At 40.4% G+C, this 19,494-nt stretch overlaps 1 protein-coding gene and 1 long non-coding RNA gene across 9 annotated transcripts in view; one reads left to right on the top strand and one right to left on the bottom strand.

Annotated features, from left to right (window-relative positions):
* RGS7 (regulator of G protein signaling 7) overlaps positions 1–5,318 on the bottom strand; it is a 650,352-nt gene extending 645,034 nt beyond the window's left edge. For 5 of the 8 annotated variants that reach the window (XM_057728889.1, XM_057728892.1, XM_057728888.1 and 2 more), the window contains exon 1: positions 3,869–3,927. In XM_057728889.1, coding sequence (XP_057584872.1) covers positions 3,869–3,927 — 59 coding nt within the window. Of the gene's footprint in view, positions 1–3,868; positions 3,987–5,110 lie in introns of those variants that run through there. The other 3 variants (XM_057728890.1, XM_057728895.1, XM_057728894.1) reach the window with 2 other exon arrangements.
* LOC130849757 (uncharacterized) lies at positions 4,692–17,264 on the top strand. Its single transcript, XR_009052791.1, has 3 exons — positions 4,692–4,828; positions 6,111–6,173; positions 16,943–17,264. It is a non-coding gene; the product is annotated as an uncharacterized LOC130849757 (long non-coding RNA).
* Positions 17,265–19,494: the final 2,230 nt, after the last annotated feature.

The following is a 19,494-nucleotide window of genomic DNA, read 5'->3' as shown; positions in this document are numbered from 1 at the left end:
TGCGCTGCAGCAGCAGTCCCAATAAAGGCTTGCCTGAATTCCTGTCTGGTCTCACATCAATTTCTGTTGATTAAGGAGTCCAGAACCCTGATTGGTAATAGTGTTACTAATGCCTGTAGCCTTCACTATCCTGCAGGATCATAATTCTACCCACTGTAAATACATTTTTCCCATAACATTGCTAAGGAATTCTCCGTTGAAAGAAGATCCCTGGAACTTTCCCATTATTTGGAGGAATTCCAATAATCCATACCAGGATAATCATAATGGAGAGACATCAGATGAATACAAGAAATTCACAAATCACAGCTCTTTTCTGTGTATTACACTTTGACAGCCATTCACTGTTTCCTATGCCCCAAGAGACTGTTCCTAAACCTCAGTCATAACATACCAAGGGAAAATGGAAATAGCACATGCGTTATCTTGAGTAGGTATAAACCATCAGAATCCTGGGCAGTAAACAAGAGGTAGCTTGCAAGGGAGGGGAAATGGTGAGAACAGAACCCACTTTAAGAACTGTGTTTCGGGCTTCCCTGGTGGCACAGTACTTGGGAGTCCACCTGTCAATGCAGGGGACATGGGTTCGAGCCCTGGTCTGGGAAGATCCCACATGCTGAGCAGCTAAGCCCGTGCACCACAGCTGCTGAGCCTGCACTCTGAAGCCCACGAGCCACAACTATTGAGTCCACGCACGGCAACTACTGAAGCCCGTGTGCCTGGAGCCCATGCTCCACACCTGGAGAGGCCACCGCACTAAGAAGCCCACTCACCTCAACGAAGAGTGGCTCCTGCTCTCCACAGCTACAGAAAGCCTGCACACAGCAGCTCAGACCCAATGCAGCCAATAAATAAAAATAATAAAATAATTTTTTTTAAATATTAAAAAAAAAACTCTGTTTCAACAGTGAACTAGAAGTGGAAAATTGTCTTGAGTCAATAAAAGAGCAATTTCTCTATCCATTCTCTTCACTGATACTAAGCAATGCACTGTGAGGCTGAAGTTCTCTCCTAACCTTTGACTGACTTCACGATTACTTAGCATTTGTTAACAAGTCGCTTATTCTTTTATGCAGGCCCAGCAGTTGAAATATTCTAATACATGGAGTCAACCTACACCCCTCTCCAATTATTTTTCTGCTCTTCATATTAAAATTTGGCCTCTACTGAGAAGATATTAAATGTCAAAGCCCACATAAGATACAAAAAACAGAGGTAAAATGGTCACGTGACATCATGTTGTATGTCTGCCTACAGACATGGACCATTTGACTTGGTAACCAGCAAATGATAACCAAGAACAACTGTGCTTCTTTATACAAATTCTTTGGTATATATTTATATATTATTATTTATATCACAAACAAAAACAAAAAAATATATGTTCAGAGAATAAAAGGAATAGACAGGAAATCCATAATTAAACATTATGAGTAAAATTTATTGGAGTTACTTTTCTCCTATAATGATTTATCAGGGAAACCTTTTCTAGAAATAAATTATATGTGTCACTACCCTAAACAAAGAGCTAGTGAAAGGAGGGCAAAAGAAGTAGCACAAGCAGTTTCGAGCTTACCTAACAGAATAACAACACTTAAAAGAATGAGGCCTTACATTCTTTCCCCGAAGACATCACAACCTGTTAATTTATAAGTAGCCCTAACGGCAATTTGATGCTATACAACAATTTATAGAGTGTTTCAAAATTAGCAATATGAAGCTTAGGTACACTAAATAATACAATATCTATAAAACTCCTGGCCTCATTTTTCACTTATTCTCTGATAACTGACTAAATGAGACACAGATTGATGTCATATTAAGTTTATTTCTAATCAAGATTAACTGTTAGGTGTCCGATCAATTCAGCCCCTGATGTTTTATAGGGAAACAGAGAACACAGTGTTAGACCTAACAAAAATAGCTTACTACTGATAATTTTACAAAAGTCCAACTCTCTACAATGCACAAACCTATAACATAGAATTTGCAATTCTCACATCTTGCACATTACAATATTAGGAGTCATACAAAACAATAAAGAATATTACAACTTCTTTAAAAAAATACATAACTGCACCCAAAATAGTTCTTCTCAGAACCAAATCCATATAGAATGGGCAAACATCCAGGAATTTCAATGTTGGAAAATAGTAATAATTGAGGCTCAAGTGGATTATTTTCTTGATTTATCCAATTGGGATGCTTTAAGACTAAAATAGGCAATTTTTTTTCCCGGTGGAAAAAAAGTTTTCCTGTGCTGTCCCAGAAAGGTGCATTCACAGGTACATAATATACTGTGGTCTACAAGGCTAGTATTGACAGGACGCCCATGCATATTCACCTCAAAGCAATAACAAGATTTCCTCTAACACACATCATCACCACCTCTTAATCATCCTGGCCCACAAAGAAGGAAAGTTTTCATTTAGTACAGGTCAAGGTGGAAAGCTTTTCATCTTGATTCATAACCAGTTCTGATCCTCTAGCAAACTCATCCTAGACTCTTCAATGGGCTCACACTAATGAAAAGCTTTAACAATTTTCTTGGTTTCGAGGTCTGATTTCCTTTTTACATTGCTATTGTTAACTAAAGAAATCTTGTCCCATAAACACTACAGATAATATTCTAAAGAAAAATAATCCCAGTATAAAATGCAACAGAAACAACCGACACAGAAATTAAATAAAGAATACTGCTTCCTGGGCTTCCTAGGTGGTGCAGTGGTTAAGAATCCACCTGCCAATGCAGGGAACACGGGTTCGATCCCTGCTCCAGGAGGATCCCACATGCCGCAGAGCAACTAAGCCCGTGCACCACAACTATTGAGCCTGCGCTTTAGAGCCCGTGAGCTACAACTATTGAGCCCATGTGCTGCAACTACTGAAGCCCACACACCTGGAGCCCATGCTCCGCAACAAGAGAAGCCACAGCAATGAGGAGCCCACGCACCACAACAAAGAGTAGCCCCCACTCACTGCAACTAAAGAAAGCCCGCGCAAAAAAGCAAAAAAAGACCCAACACAGCCAATTAAATAAATAAATCAATTAAAAACAAAAAGAATACTGCTTCATTAATTTTAGTAAGACTGTTGATCATAACATAATGAACTTACCTAAGCAACCACTCTGAAGCACATACAATATTCAAATACATCTTTATTATGGTGGCTTAATATCTAGAAGTTTGATGTTGATAGCACTGTTATAAAATGCATAAAGCTGTCAGATTGGTTTGGAGGGAAAAAAAAAAACCTTCTAAAATGTAAAGATTCATTTAATGGGCATATGGCACTAGAACATAAATACCCATAAGCAAAATCACAAAAATAACACAAAGTAAAAAATAATTTAAGCTAAGATTTTAAAAAAATGGAATTGTTCAGTTAGAAGTAAAATTATTAAACCACCCATACAATCACAGTCACATTCACTCTTGCCCCCTAGAACTGCAAAGTAGTCTATTTTCATTTCTAAAATGTTATACATTTATATAATCATTATAACCTAAATGCTTAGGAGTATAAGAAACAGCTTCTAAAAACTATTGCAGACGCTATAAAATCATGTATGTAACAAAATATGTAGGATGTCCAAACTTGCTGCTATTGCTGACTGCAGATTAATCAATGTAAGATCATCAGGGAAAGTGTGAGAACACAGCATAAGTAGCCTCATTTACTTCACTGTGTCTCTACACATGTGCATCACTTGAGAATGTCAGATTATCCTCAAGTATAGTGTGGAGTCACTGGGGATTTGGAGTATCCATAAGGCCACGAAATTGATATATACTTTGATCTGAGGGGAAAAAATTCAAGAAAGCCAGAAGTTTCCCTTTTTCCAGGAAAATAAAGAAATCCTTACCTTTCTGTACACCAGCATGTTGGGTGATTCATCTGCCACCCCATTACTGGTCTGCCCATAATTATTCCCCTGGGCCATGTCACCACAGACGTGGTCCACTCTTAGATACAGGAATTATCTGCAAGAGTTGGAGAGACTTCAGTGAGATCCTGATGGCACTACTAAAGAAGGCGGACTCTTGATTCATTTTCCCCATCCATAGCACCCGTCCCACACTGAAGCATGCTTACATGCTGGGGCTGGCTTGCAGGAAGTAAGTAGCACAGAAATAGATTAGGAAAAAAAAAAAACTGAATTACACCTACAGTACTCCCAGGGAATTGTAAGTAAGAAATGACAATCTTTTAGTGAAAAGAGTCATTTGACTATGGTTTTAACTGACTTGATTTTCTGGGTACTCATTTTTTGGGGGGGGGTACACCAAGTTCAATCATCTGTTTTTATACACATATCCCCGTATTCCCTCCCTTCCTTAACTCCCCCCCCCCTCGAGTCCCCCCCACCCTCCCCGCCCCAGTCCTCTAAGGCATCTGGGTACTCATTTTTTAAAAAGTGTTTGAGGCTCACTGGAAAAAAAAAAAAAAAAAAACACGGTTACCATTTGCATCCTACAGAGTTCTCTTCTCTCCCAACACTGAATCTCCACTATGATGGTGTTTTCCCTGAATGAGCAGAAAGGCAACACCCTGTGGCAGCACACTTTCTCCCAGGTGTCTGTCTAGTTTCCCGCATGCAGGCGCATCAGCGAGGCCCATTCCCCGAGCCATTCTCGTCATGTGTTTCCTCTTCATTCCCCTAGGTCTCCCGCACAGAGTCAGGTCAGCTTCTCCGACATTCACCTGCCTGCGCTACGGGCCACTGGTTCCTCTCCCCTCGGCCCACTCGGCTTCGTCAGTCACGGAGTAACCCTGCCCAACCTTTGCAAGAAGGCATCCGAAGGTGTCCCGGAAACAAGACCAGGTGAGAGGTCGGCCCTTCAGGCAATTACCTGGGTCACCGTGAGCAGCACCTAACTGCGGAAGCCTCAGAGCCACCAGGCACAGAGGGGAAAACAAGCAAGCCCAGCTCGCCTGCTTGGCTCTCACGGCGGCAGCAAATGGCAGGCGAGCCCGAGCCGCGCGCGGGAGCCGGGCCGGCGGCAGGGTCAGCCCCGCGGACCCGGGCGCGGGGCTCCGGGGCGCTGCTTTCCCGCAGCCCCACCCCCCGCCACCCCCACTCCCACCCCCACCCCCAGCCACGTACCTTCTCCTCAAGGTCGCAGCCCGAGGCGCCCGCTTCCCGGCGGCTGGGTGAGGCGGTGTCAGCGCGCGGCCAGCTTCATCACCTCGGCGCGGGCACGGGGCTCTCACGGCCCGCGCTCCGCCGCTCCCTCCTTCGCTCGGCTCCCGGGCTCTGGGACCACGAGCGCGCGCGGGACCGAGACGCCCGGCCCGCGCGCGCGACAGAGGAGGGAGGAGGGGACGGTCACGTGGGACAGGGCGTCCCTAGGTGCTGGCTAGGGGGGCGGGGCGGGGGGGGGCTAGGCTCCCCGCGGCCTCGCTGCCCTGCCGGCCCCGCCGCCCCTCCGCCTCGGCCGGGGAAAGCGGCTGCCCCGACCCCAGCGCGCGCAGCGCGGGCCCTTGCACACCCGGCCCGCCGGTGTGCGCGCCGCTGAAGGCCTGGAGATAGGAGTGTAAGCCGGAGAGCAGGAAGGGCGGTGGATGGGTGGGTGGAAGGATGGAGGCATGCGGGAATGGATGTAGCCCCTTGCAGCCGGCAGTTTCGTCATGTGCCTGATGACTGCGCCGACAGTGCGAGGGAAGCAGATGATTGATTATCGTTATGCTTAAATAACGAGAATAGAGAGATACTGAGACATCCTAGGAGTGAAGGAAATGTCCAGGATCAAATGAGTCATTCGGCCCGTTTGCCTGCGACTTTCACAGCTTCCTCCTAGTTAGAGAAATGGGAAATGATTTGGAGGCTTGCCAACTCCAGGTTAACATCTTGCCACCTGTTAAAATGAAGGCACTTCCCCAACATCTGGTTTCTCTCTTGGACAGAAGGTGCTCAGAGGAATTTCACCCACTTACTCTCAACCTCCAGCGGTTTTCAAAGGTTGCTGTCACTAGTTATTCTGTAAGGAGTAGGGCAACATTAAGAAGAAAAATCACTTTTGTCCCACTTATAGTGAAGAATTCTGTGTCTGGCTTTCAGGGGCAGGGTTGTGAAGTTATAAATATCTGGAATTTTTCTTCCACAGCTGGGCCAGGTGTGGGGGAAGAGAGACAGAAGATAATCAAGCCAGCCCCTCCCAACATCCTAGGTAAGAATAGAACTTACCACTGGGCAGGACAACTGTTCAAGGCAAACCAGGGGCCATGTGCACCAGTGCATTTCCCCAATCGCACCAAGGTCCTGTGAGTTTTCACTCAAAGAACAAGTCTTTATTTAACCTATCCTCTGTTCTAAATACTACCCGGCAAAGATTACTAGCCCAGACTACATTACACATACCATAGTCTGACCCATCTTCCATTCTTCCCCAATTCCTAAAATCTTTCCATGGTGTGCTGTGGAAATTGTGATCTTTTTCAGCAAAATTGCCATTTTTTCTCAACTTCTTCTCTAAATATGTCCTTAACCTTCTTACCATAGCCAAAACCTACCTCTGCCCCTCTCTCTTCCCCTTCTCTCAGTCAACTCTGGGAAGTTGGCCAGAATTGGATTAATAGGTTGGGAAAGAATAACTGGGCATATTCACTCAGTTTGGACATTTTTCTCTTAAGGAGGAACTGCCTGAAAGAAACAGTGTTTCTCCTTCACATCTCTAGATAGAGATTCTATCCCTGTGTGTGGGGGGGGGGGGGGGGGGGCGGGGGGGGGTCCCACCCAAGCCCAGCACTGATGGAACATTCCCATCAATCAACAAATTAACAGAATAGAGCTAACATTTTATATTTTATGAATGAGGTGTAAAATATACCCCAGCTGTGTGCATGGAGTGTAAAATATACACCCTCGTCTATCCACCCATCATATAGATATATCTACATCTATGTGTAGATTATCTTATGTAAGATACGTACATAAAGTATCTATACATAGATACAGATATAGATATGTGTAAAGTCTCCCTTGACACACTTCCCACTTACTCCTCTCCTACTTTTTTGCTTCCTTTTACACCAAAACCTTCCTTTCCCCTAACTCTGTCTTGAATCCATTCTGTTCTGACAATGACCTCCTTGTTACTAGATCAATGGTCAGTTCTCAATTATCATGTGAATCAACTTTTCAGCAGAAGTTAAAGTTGATCCCCCTCACCTTCTCAACAACTATCTACGTTTGGTTATCAGGACACCGCTCTCTGTAATTTCTTTTTTTTACTTCTAGTTTTATTGAGGCATAATTGACATTGGCACTGTGTAAGTTTAAGGTGTACACCATAACGATTTGACTTACGTACACCATAAAATGATTACCACAATAAATTTAGTGAATGAACATCCATCATCTCATATGGATACAAAAGAAAAAGAAAAAATGTATTTTTTCCATGTGATGAGAACTCTAAGGATTTGCTCTCTTAACTTCCATATACAACATACAGTGGTGTTAATTATATTTATCATGTTGTAATTTACATCTCTAGTACTTATTTATCTTGAATGGAAGTCTGTATCTTTTGGCGGCCTTCATCCAATTCCCCCTCCCCCCACCCCTACTTCTGGTAACCACGAATCTGATCTGTTTGTCTTTGAGTTTGTTTGTTTGTTTGTTTGTTTTGAGGTATAATTGACTTATAAGACTATGTTAGTTCCTGTTGCACAACATAGTGATTCAATATTTCTATACATTTCAAAATGATCACCACAGTCAGTCTAGTTACTATCTGTCACCATACGAAGATATTACATAATTATTGACTATGTGCCCCATACTGTACATTTCATACCTGTGACTTATATATTTTGTAACTGGAACTATGTACCTCTTAATCTCCCTCACTTATTTCTTTCACCCCCCCCCATCCCTTTTTATTTCTTTTCTACATTATTCTTTTCTGCATTACTAGTTTTTGTTTCTCAGCCTCATTGTTTGTTCATCTTTATCTTTTTCACCTCTAAATTTTGGAATGCCTCATATCTCAATCTTTGGGCCTCTACTTCTCTCAATTTACAAGCACTCCCTAGATGAGCTAAATCATACTCAGACTTTCAATGCTTCCTAAATACTAATAACTTCCAAATATATGCCTTTAATGTAGACCCATGCTCTGAAATCCAGTCTGTCAACTGCCTACTTAACATCTGTATTCGAATATCTAATTGGTGTCTGATCAGCTTCATGATAACAGAAATATTTTCTATTTATCTCACTGCTATGTAACATCTCAGGCATAGTACAGTTTCTGGCACACAGTAAATTCACATTAAATGAATAGATGTATCTAATAATAGTAACATGATAAGTAATTTTAATATCTAGTAATACATTGTTTACATTATTGTCTCATTTAATCCTGATAAAACCCTGCAGAGGTAGTTATAATTGTTATCACACCAGTGGGGAAGGGGAGGATTAGAAAGCTTACATAAACTGCCTGACACAACCCACATAACCAGTAAGTGGCTCTGTGTTGGTTGTTACTGTGTCAATTTGGTTAGCTAAAACTGCATTTCCCAGGATCCCCTTCCCTGTATGCATGTGAGCAGAGTTTGCCAAAAGAGGAATTTGTGCAAATTAGGAAAACAAAGAGAGATAGCACCTATTCCTTTCTGAAGGACTTCGTAGTTTGACACAGTGACACACACAGAGTCTCAAAACGTTGTAGCATGTCCTTGCTCTCCCTCATTTCACATTCAGATATTCCTAATTCCCAACCCTTATGAGCAACAGTGGCCCCATACACAGGCCAAAAGCCTGAATGTGAACCTAAAGGAGCAGTAGCCATGCAAAGACCATAGCTTTCCATTGACTTTCTACCAGCTCCCTATCATGGACCCCTCCAGCACCTGGCTACATCTGGCTTCCCACATATCCCTGTAAGCTTCAACTTGCCCACCCACACAAAGACCTCAGAGGGTCTGGTAGTGACTTTTCTCAATTGCTCCTTCTAGAAAGCAACTTCTCCAGCTTTTCTCACAGTTGTGTAAACTATTGTTCCTATAATACACCTCTTATTCCATTATACTCATAGCTGTTCTACTTCCCTGACTGAGTGGCTGGCAGAGTTCAAATCCAAGTCTTCCTGGTGCTTTTCACTATCCTACAAGAAATCCAAGTTAGGGAGATAAAACCTTGAAATCTTAACCGCGTGAAAGTGCAAAACTTAATGATAGGAAGTATGTGAACTGACTGAAGGAAAGGGGTTGGCATTCAAACTGGACTCTTCAAGAACTGATAGGATATCTCCATGTAGAGATGGTGACAGTAAGGATTTCCAATAAGATACAAAGGCAAGAAATTCTGAAACACATTAGGAAAATTACTACATTAAGTCTACCATTTACTGGATTCCTACCATATCTATATTTATATACAGACATAATTTATAACTATATTGCTTTTATACATTTTTTTAATTCTCACAATTTCTGACAAAATTTACCCCACAAGCTATGTAAAGAAACTGAGGTTCAAGTTAGGAAACTTGACCATGGTCATATACTTTATAAATAACAGAGCCTGGATTCAAACATGCCACTCTGTGTCTCCAAAGCATGGAAAAAATGTGCAGTAATGCCTCTAGCAACAGTATGAGTTTAAAAAAATCCAGGGGTCTCCCACCAAGACACCTTTCATTCTATTGTCTGTCTCATCTCTCATCCCACTGTCATCCCTCCATGTACCGAGGTTACACCTTGCTCTCTATGCGTGTATAACTCAAGAATGCTCTGACTCCTTACCCTTGCAAGGCAAATATCAAGGAGGAGGATTCAAGGAATAGCACATTTCAGCATTTCTTCTATTAAGCCTAATTAGATAATTCATTATTTGTGTTACAGTATATTGGCAACAAAATTATGTCCATCACCTTAACATTTCCAGGACTCATATTTTTCATATATAAACTGAGGGAATTAGACTAGATCATCTCTCAATGCCTGTCTGGATCTTAGAACACAAGGCTTTCATATGTTCTTTTTTGTATTTTCGGCCAATATAATGACTTTTTATGTGGCAAACAACAAAACAACATGGATATTCTGGGATGTTTTTCTGTTTCTTTCTTTCCAAAACCATGTAAATGTGTGACTCTCAGCTATCATCAATCAAAATCACTGACCATTTTCCTCATGGACCCTATATTTTGAGATATTTTTGTCAAACAAATTGAATTGTAAAATGTAATAAGGCATCCATTTTTTCATGCCATATAGAATTCCTGAGTAGCAAGTAAAGGTCCTCTTACTTCACCCAATGAATATAATTCCACCCCAAACAATGACATTTAAGGGTTTTGTTGTTGTTGTCTTTGTCTTTAGCATCAGTCTTATCTTGGAATAAAACAGAATTTGATTAATATTTTTGAGCTATTTGATAACTATTGTAACAAAGCATCACAAACTGGGTGGCTTAAACAATGGAAATGTATTCTTTCACAGCGCTGGAGGTTAGAAGTCCAAAGTCGGGGTGTTGGCCAGGGTTGGTTTCTTCTGAAGGGCTCTGAAGGAAGGATCTGTCCAAGACCTCTCTCCTTGGCTTGTGGATGGCTTCTTTGTGTCTCTTCCCATCATGTTCTGTGTTTTTCTCTGTGTCCAAATTTCCCCCTTTGTATAAGGACACCAGTCATGCTGGATTTGGGCCCACCCTAGTGACCTCATTCTGACACCATTCGATCTGACACCATGTTACCTCTTCTGGCCTCAATTTGTGCTACTCCCCTTATTCACTCTGTTCCCGCCACCCTGCCCTCCTTGATGCCTGAAACACTCCAGGCAGGATGCCCCGACAGGATGCTTGTACCAGCTGATCCCCCCACCCTGACTGCTCTTCCCTCAGATGCTGCTGAGGCACCCTCCCAGGCAACCCCACTCTAAATAGCTTACTTAAAATTATGCCCCCTCTTGTCACTCCCCTTCCTTTTTACACTGATTTGTTTGCTTTTTCAGAGCATTTATCACCTTCAAACATACAGTTTACTTATTGACTATGTTTGTTTTCTGTCTCCCTCTGAAAGAATTTAAGTTCTGTGAGGCCAGGCATTTTTCCTCTCCTGTTCACTGCTATATCCTCAGAGTCTAGAATAGGATCTGACAGACAGAGAGCACCCAGTAAGTATTTTTGATTTATTGAGTGCCTAAATCCATGAACATGATTCAATTTGAAAGACTGGGAACCCTAGAAGAACCTGGTCTATAACTTTGAACAAAACTGAATTAACATCATGTTCCACAGTAGATGGAAATGATCTGCTCTTTGAACCTGTTTCCTATGTGTCATAAAGGGAAAGAATAATTCCTTTTCCCACTACACGCCCACTCCACCAAGAAATGCTTTGAGAATTAATTAAACAGTAACATGGAGAAAGCATTTTTAATTTCTAGAAGAAAGCACTTTATTAATTTGAGGCTTTTATTGTGTGAAAGAACTGCAAGGGACACAGGGGCAAGTACAAAGATGAGGACTTGTTAAATGGATTATACTGTTCACAATATTACATTGGCTTTTTATGGGATAATTGATTTGGAAATGATATAGGCAGGGTGAAAAAAGCAAAGTGGTTTAAGAAATCTTATCCCAAATGACAGATTTTTAAGAAATACCTTCTTTGTAGTCAACTGTCAATTATTTGTGGCCCAATACTCTCATTAATGAATTATTCTCTACTTTTAACATCCTTTTGTCTCTTTTAAGGCCCTTTTCTTGGTAATTAGAACTCCCATACCAATGGCAGAGGGCTGGCAAAGGGAGGGGGGAGTAAAAACTGAAATTTGTCCTTATCAGGAGGAATTTATTTCTCTCTTCTTGTTTGTCAGGGTCCAGCAGTGAGGCCAGGTTAAGAATCACAGAATTAGAGACATACAAAATGTAGCCAACTCAATTCACAAATCACTAGATATATTGTACACAACTAGCACACAACATGCATTAGTCAAAGTGGGGAAATAGAAAGGGTATAACAAAACACTCCAAGGAGAAGCCTGGAAAGGAGGCATCTCAGGTCCAGCACCAGGGCTCACGACAAGCGACAGGTATGAGTGGGAAGTCATGTGTTGCTCTGAGGGAGCCCCCAGCAGTGTCCCTGGAACAGCTCTCAGCAGCTCCGAGTCAGGTCCTCTGGCAAACAACCTTCCAGTTACTCAGCTCAGTGGTCTCATTTTAAGAAGCCTGTCTGTCAGTAGGAGTAATGGTTACACCCCAGGGGATCTTGTCGCTATCAGTTGTTCCTTCAGTTCCAGTGATATAAATCCTAATTTGTCTAATAAATCCCTTATCTAAATTAGCACTCACAGTTTATTAATCAAAGACATTGCAATCCTACAGCATACATTTCAAAACAACTAATATGAAAGTTCACATTGGCCACTGTGACTCCATTTTTAACTACTTAGCTTAACATAACATAAATCCTCTAACTTTCACACAAGATGAGTAAGAATCATATCACAAAAGAAATCACATCACAACACTCCTTCCTGTTCAAATGCTCAAATTCTGATATAGATTACTTCCAAAATGACACATTTTAAATGTTATATACACTTTTCAATTAGGTGGCAAATTAGTTGAACACATATTATGAGTGAGATGCTATATAATGTTTCGGAAGGAATACAGAAAGTGTTGCAACTTTGTTCCTGTCCTTTTGGCATGTTGGAACAGGAATAAAGAGGGCATCAGAACATCTGAGTTTTAGCTGACACCACTCCTTAAAATCTAGGTCACACTGGGCAAGTGACTTGACCATTTTAAGCCTCAATGCCCTTAACAATAAAACAAAACTCATATTATCTGCTTTGTTCTTCTGTGAAAATCTTTTTATTGCAAGTCAAATAAAGTATTTAGGAAGACAGTCTGATAGCAGTCCTATTGATCAAATCAGAAGCAGTGGCCTAGAAATAAACCATCATTTCTGTTGGTCAGACAGCGGGGGCAGCAGTAGCTGCAGTAATTGAAAACAGGGCATCCAACAGGCAGTGTATGGTGTCTAACATGTAGAGAAAACCAGGTGACAGGATCAGAATGGTATAATGAGAGATAGAAGGTAGAACCCCTGAAGGAGGGCTAAGCATGGCAAGAATAGGCCATGTCTGGAGCTTTCAGCAGGGCTGGTATTGAGATGCATGGGTGCAGAGTCCAGTAACTGGACAGGGGTAAGTGGGGTCATGACCCCGGAAGATAGGAAAACACAGAGCAACTCATTTCCTATTTAATTTCCATATTCTTAGCCAAGCACAGTCTTCAAATTAGAAATGATAAAAGACATGATTGAAATATTAAAATAATAAAAATGGAAGTGATAACCATCAAATAACAAAGACACTGGGCTTCAATAAAGTGAACTTACTTTCTCAAGGTCACACAGCTCAGCAGAGTTACAGTCAGGACTCTACTCATACCCAGTCTTAAGATTCCAAATCTAATGATTCTTATATTATGTGATAGTGCCTCAAAGTGGCAACTGAGGCTCAGGATAAGGGAAGAAAAAAAAGGAGGGAGGGTAGTACTCAGGGTCTTCCCTGGTGGTCCAGTGGTTAAGACTCTGTACTTCCAAAGCAGGGGGCGCAGGTTTGATCCCTGATCAGGAACTAAGAACTCTCAAGTCGTGCAGACAAAAAAAAAAATGCACTCAGTTGTCTTAAGGGCTTTATCTCCAGGGTCAGAGAAGTTCCAGTCATTGGCACTGAGAGAATTTGGAAATGAAATTCTCAGGAAATTTTAAAGCATGGTAGAGAAAAGATAATAGCAAAATAGAGCCAGTTTGCCTGAAATAAGGAAGAAGATGCACAAACTGGATTGCTACCTAGAGTCTGCCCATAGGAAAATTCTACAGTAGAATTCAACACATGTCTATTAAGTCCTTTACAACATACCAGGCATTATGCTAGTCTCTGATGTTGAATAGACCTTTGCCAAAACAGAGTCCAATAGAAGAGAGATGGGTAAATCATTATAGTGCAATGTATTCAGTGCATGTGTAGACAAAGCATTGGGGAAGCACAAAAATGAAAGTCAAGGACATTTTATCAGAGTCTCTAAAATTGATAGGAATCTTCCAGATGGACAAAGGGGAGGAATAGCACAGCAGCATTTCAGGTGGGCGGAGTAATATGTGCTGAATTACAGAAACGTAAGTAGGAGACAAGTATTTGATGAACAGCAAGAAGTTTGATGTGGATGATTTCAAATAGCAGGAATGACTCTGATGGAGATGAAGATGTTATATAAGTTGGGGCCAGACTGCAAAGAACCTACAGCCCGTGCTGGGAAGTTTGGGATTTAGGCAATCAGAAAGTGGATGGGCTTTGAACATTTGAAGAGAAGAGTGGGGATCACAAAGAGCCAAATGAGGGTACACCTACCACAACATCATGCAGACCTGCCACATTTCTTCTGCAGGTGTAGTCTCTAGACTGGCAAATGAGGACTATATAAAGGCAATATGTACTCTTCAACAAGGCATTTGATAGTTTCTTTTGTGAGAGCTTTGTAAACATGAAGATAAAGTGAGGGCTCAAAGAACAGTTCATTGGATTCATAACAGGATGAATAAAGTCAGAAAAAAAGAGCTGATTAATTGACCAGGGCACACCAGAAAGGATGATTTCATGGGGAAAATTCAGAGTTCTGACCTTAGAATTTCCCTGTTCTACCTGGGCTTGTGCAATGACACAAGTTAAGGGTGTAAGAGCCCACTTACCAAGTTTACAAATGGCGCAAAGCTGCAAAGAATAGCACTGGATAATGGCGGCAGAACCCAGGGAGATCAAGGCAGGCTGGGAAGATGAACTTGTAACTATATAAGATGAAAGTTAGGAAGGATTAATATTAAGCCTTATATCTAGATGGGAAAGAGTTAGATTAATACTAAGTACAGGATAGATGAAATATGACTGAACATCAGTTTAAATGAAAAAGATACTTGGGTTTTGTTTGTTTCATTTGTAGTTGAAAGCAAACTCAATATTGTTCAAAAAGAGCACACATCTGCCCCCTAAAAATAATGTAATCTCAAACTGCATTTCTAGGAATACAGTGATGGAGAAGTATAGACCAAATGAATGGAGTTATAGGAAACAGCACTGCTCTGTGCAGACACACCTAGAATGTTCTGGATTCCACACAGCAAAGACATAGACCTCCACCCTCAATCGTTTGTTAAAACTCTGCCTCTACCTCTGCTATTAAAGATCCGTGAACACAGAGATTTTGTTCTGTCTTCATTACTTATTGCATCCTATTGTACACCCAGTGCCTACAATAGTGCCAGACACATAACAGGATACAACAGGTTGAAGGAGTGAGGAAATGAATCTGAAGGAAAGCAGTAAGCATGTGAAGGTGCCACTCTGATGATGGGAAGAAATAGAGATACTTTGTAAAAGAAAAGGCTTGGGTGATTTGTGATGATTATCTTAAAACGTTAAAGGACTCTCTTGGGGAAAAAGAATCAAACATAATCTTTCAAGCCTCAGAGGACAAATTTAAATTTAAAAGGTAGAAGTTTCAGGCAGATGGATTTCAGTTCAATGCAAGGAAGTAATTTCTAACAATTAGCGTTATTCAGAATGGCATTACTGAAGAGATGAGTTGCATGTCCCTGGAGGTATCTGAGAGCATGATGAATTGTCAATGAGAATTATTATTACATTGAGGATGTTGGGCTAGGTGACCACAATGGTTACTTCTAATCCATGTTGTCTAACTACAAAATGAGATGGCATAGGAGGAAATGATTTGAAACTGAACACTGAAAACTGAACACCATTTTCCTACGAAGACTTAAAATAATTTTCATTTAAATTAAGACATTGACCTGAAATATTAAAAATGACAGACGAAGGATAGCAATAATAAAATATCTCTTTGATTTCATTTTGAGCTTTTTTGGTGTCAGGGATGACCTCATGCAGGAGAGGGGATTTATTTAGCTTCAAACGTTGAATACAGAAGGGGTGGGCTGGTTGTTGCTAAAGTGTGACTGTGAGAGAAGCTACATACCCAGAAACATTTGCTATCTGATAATCATGAATATGGTCTTCACCACATGGTTGTCTTATATGTATCTTCCCATCAACAGCTTGTAGTTTCTCAGAAGTTGCTAATTTTATCATGTTCAGGGTAAAGGACACCTACTCACCCCAATTCAAAACCTCACTTGTAATTCTCTTATTCTCCTTTTGTTTGATTCTCCATTATCTCTACTTATAAATATTTCCTAGCTCTTCCAACTAGCCAAGTATTAGCATTACTGAATTTCTACAAACCTAACTTGTTTTTAAGAAGAAATAGCAAAAGGAAAATAATAGTGAACTGAAGACTTACTTAAATTACTTTATACACTTGTGTAATTTATAGAAAAACATTTAGAAAGTTGACCCTAAATTAGTTTGTTACGTTTATCAACTTCAAATACTGTACAAAGAATAATGCTGTAATTGGAAAAGCGGCAAAGCAGTCTATAGCAAAGAGCTTAGCACCAATATCAAGATTCTCCTGTGCTATGTAACTTCTTCTTTTATGGTACTTTAACCATCTACTCTGCAGCTTTCAATCTACTTGACACAAGATTGTATTTTCCAATTCTCCTTAAATATTAGACCCCTAGAAAGAATTAATTTTCTTTCTTATCATTGGTTACTTCAGGGATAATTTTTTCAAGTTATGAAAATCAAAGTTATTTGCCTTTGACTAATAGAGCCCATATTTGGAAAAAAAGGTTTTTCCAAGTTTCCCAGTGTAGCTTATGGTCACCTGGGAGAGAAACTCTCCCTGAATAGCAGATCAAGGCCCTGGAGCCATCTCTTTTATTCCTCTTGGGCTGCTAAACATATGTTCTTGAGCTCTCCAAATACCATAGCTCCCAAATCTAGCATCTGTCTAGTCCTTATTGACAATGAAGTTTTTGCTTTTGTTTTTGTTTAGATGCCTTGAGCTCTGTGTGTTGAGAAAGAGGTGATCATTTGTAGGATCAACAGAAAGAATGCTATGACTCATTAATAATCCTGCACCAGGCCAAGGGTGTGACATTCCAGGCCTTCAAGAGTGATCCTGGCTTAAGGCTCTCCATCCCTTTTGAGACCCCTTTGTGAAATGTGCCAGATTCAATTCAGCTCTGTTGCTGACACAATTCTACGCTGACTGAAGCAGAACACCTATGCTAGAAATTCTTTGAGGGAGGACCTGAAGTTCTCTATTGAGCCACTGCAGGTAGAAGGAGGTCCGGGAAGCCACTGCAAGAACTTCTGTGGATTCCCAAGCACCTCCCCCCAAAATAACTGTTATGTTTTATGAATCATTAAATCTTATTAATTAAGCACCTACACTGTGCCTGTCAAGTTTCTAAATGAGTATCACAGCCCAAGTAGATGGAGAATCATCCAGACCCAAATTAGGAATACCAGAGAGCTACTAAAGTACCCTGGAGAATGTTTCTTCCTGGCTCACCTTCTTTGCCTGCCCTGCAGATACTCTCTCTTCTGGTGACCTCATCCCACTCACTGGCTTTAAAGGCCATCAATATTCTGATGATACCCCAATTTACATCCCCAATCCTGATTTCTACCCCATTCCCCAGAATTCCAAACTCACATTTCCAACTGTTTACATCTTCACTGGGGTACTTAATAGCCTTTTCAATTTAAAGAGGTCCAAGACAGAAATTCTATTTTCCCAACCTATGTCCCAAGTTATTCCTTTCCCAGAATTCCCCAGTTATACTCTTTTCCCAATTACACCAACAAAAATCTAAGAAGCATTCAAGGAAGCCATAATCCTTCCCTTTTTCCTCATTCCTTTATACAACCCATTAATAAGTCCTGTCAATATATATCAAAATACATATCACATTAAGATACTTCTGTTCTTCCACCTCATCTGCCACCTCCTAGACTAAGCCACCGTCATATCCTACACAGACTACTTAAGTAGCCTCCTAATAATTACTCTTTCTGCTTCCATTCTTAGCCGCATTAATACATTCTCCAAATAAAGCCAGAGTGACATATTTAAAATATGTAACAGATCATGATGATATTTGGCAGCTTAAATCCTTCAATAGCTTTCCAATTCCCTTAGAATAAAATTTAAGCTTTTTACAATGGCCTACAAAATCTTAAATCATCTGGCTCCTCATCACCTCTCCAAGTTCATCTTATGCTACATTCCCTCTTGCTCAAAAAACAAGAGATGGTCATATCTATCTGACACAAGCTGTTTCAAGGAATAGAAAAAGAGTAAAAGTCAGCCAATGTATGAATCTAGTGAAACCTAATGTCAAAACTGGACAAGGACAGGGTGAGAAGAACACGATAGACCCATCTCACTTATGATCCTAGAGTCAAAGAATAGATAAAATAATTTTATTAAATGTAGTATATATCAAATAGGCCATGTCAATATACTATATCATAATCTAGGATTTACCTCAAGAATGCAAGAATCAGTCAACATCAAAAAATCTTTTAACATAACATTTCAATAAATACATTAAAGGAGAAAAAAGTATGATCAGCTCAATAGAGGGATATATTATTCAGGACAGGCAGGCTATGCTGTGGTAACAGACAAACCCCAAAATCTCTATGGCTTAAAATAAGAGGGGTTTATTTCTTTCTCAAGAAAAGTCCAGCTTAGTAAATTAAATGTACGCTATATGAAACATCATATATCAGATTAAATATAGAAAAATTATAAGCCATGTATTATTTCACAGCCTTCAAGTAATTGTGGTGTCACGGGATGGGTATTGGACTAGGTGTTGAGACTCAAATGGTTTAACTTTGGGGAAGTCACTTAATCTCCATGTGGCTCGATTTTTTCATCTGAAAAAATGAGTAGATTATATTGTATGATCTTTTAGCTTTCTTACAGCTGTGGCACCTCTAATAGATCAGCCTTAGCACCATCAGTGGAGCTGATATGATATGGTCATCAATTTTCAGGCACACTTAGTTCATTTATTTTTTCTATTTTGGTCTAAGCTACTTCTGTATTCCCTTTCCTCCCATTTTCTGGCCATGTGTACATAGCAGCAGAAAGCACGGTTTCTCCACAAATGAACCTTCTTTTTTTTTTAATTGAAGTATAGTTGATTTATAATATTATATTAGTTTCAGATGTAAAACATAGTGATTCAATATTTTCATAGGTTATACTCCGTTTATTACAAAACAATGGCTGTATTTCTCTATGCTGTACAATATATCCTTGTTGCTTCCATAAGTGAACATTCTGATTTTGAATTCATTTGTAAAGAGTGAAGTGGCCCAAAATGCCATTCATAAATGATCCTTGATAAAGCTGACTTGCAACAGGCTTCTGTCATTCTTAGCCTCTTCTGACGCAAGTCCCATTTTCAGTGAACTTGACTAGGAGGGTGAGATATAGCCCCTATTCTAGAAAAGATCTAGGGATTTAAAACATTTTTCTAAAACTTTACAGGAAAAAACACACATTTTAGAAAATAACAAAAATGT

Source organism: Hippopotamus amphibius, chromosome 3, assembly GCF_030028045.1.
Source record: "Hippopotamus amphibius kiboko isolate mHipAmp2 chromosome 3, mHipAmp2.hap2, whole genome shotgun sequence".
NCBI classification, from domain to species: domain Eukaryota; kingdom Metazoa; phylum Chordata; class Mammalia; order Artiodactyla; family Hippopotamidae; genus Hippopotamus; species Hippopotamus amphibius.
Note: the sequence above shows the minus strand (reverse complement) of the source record. Positions and strands in the feature narration are given on the sequence as shown.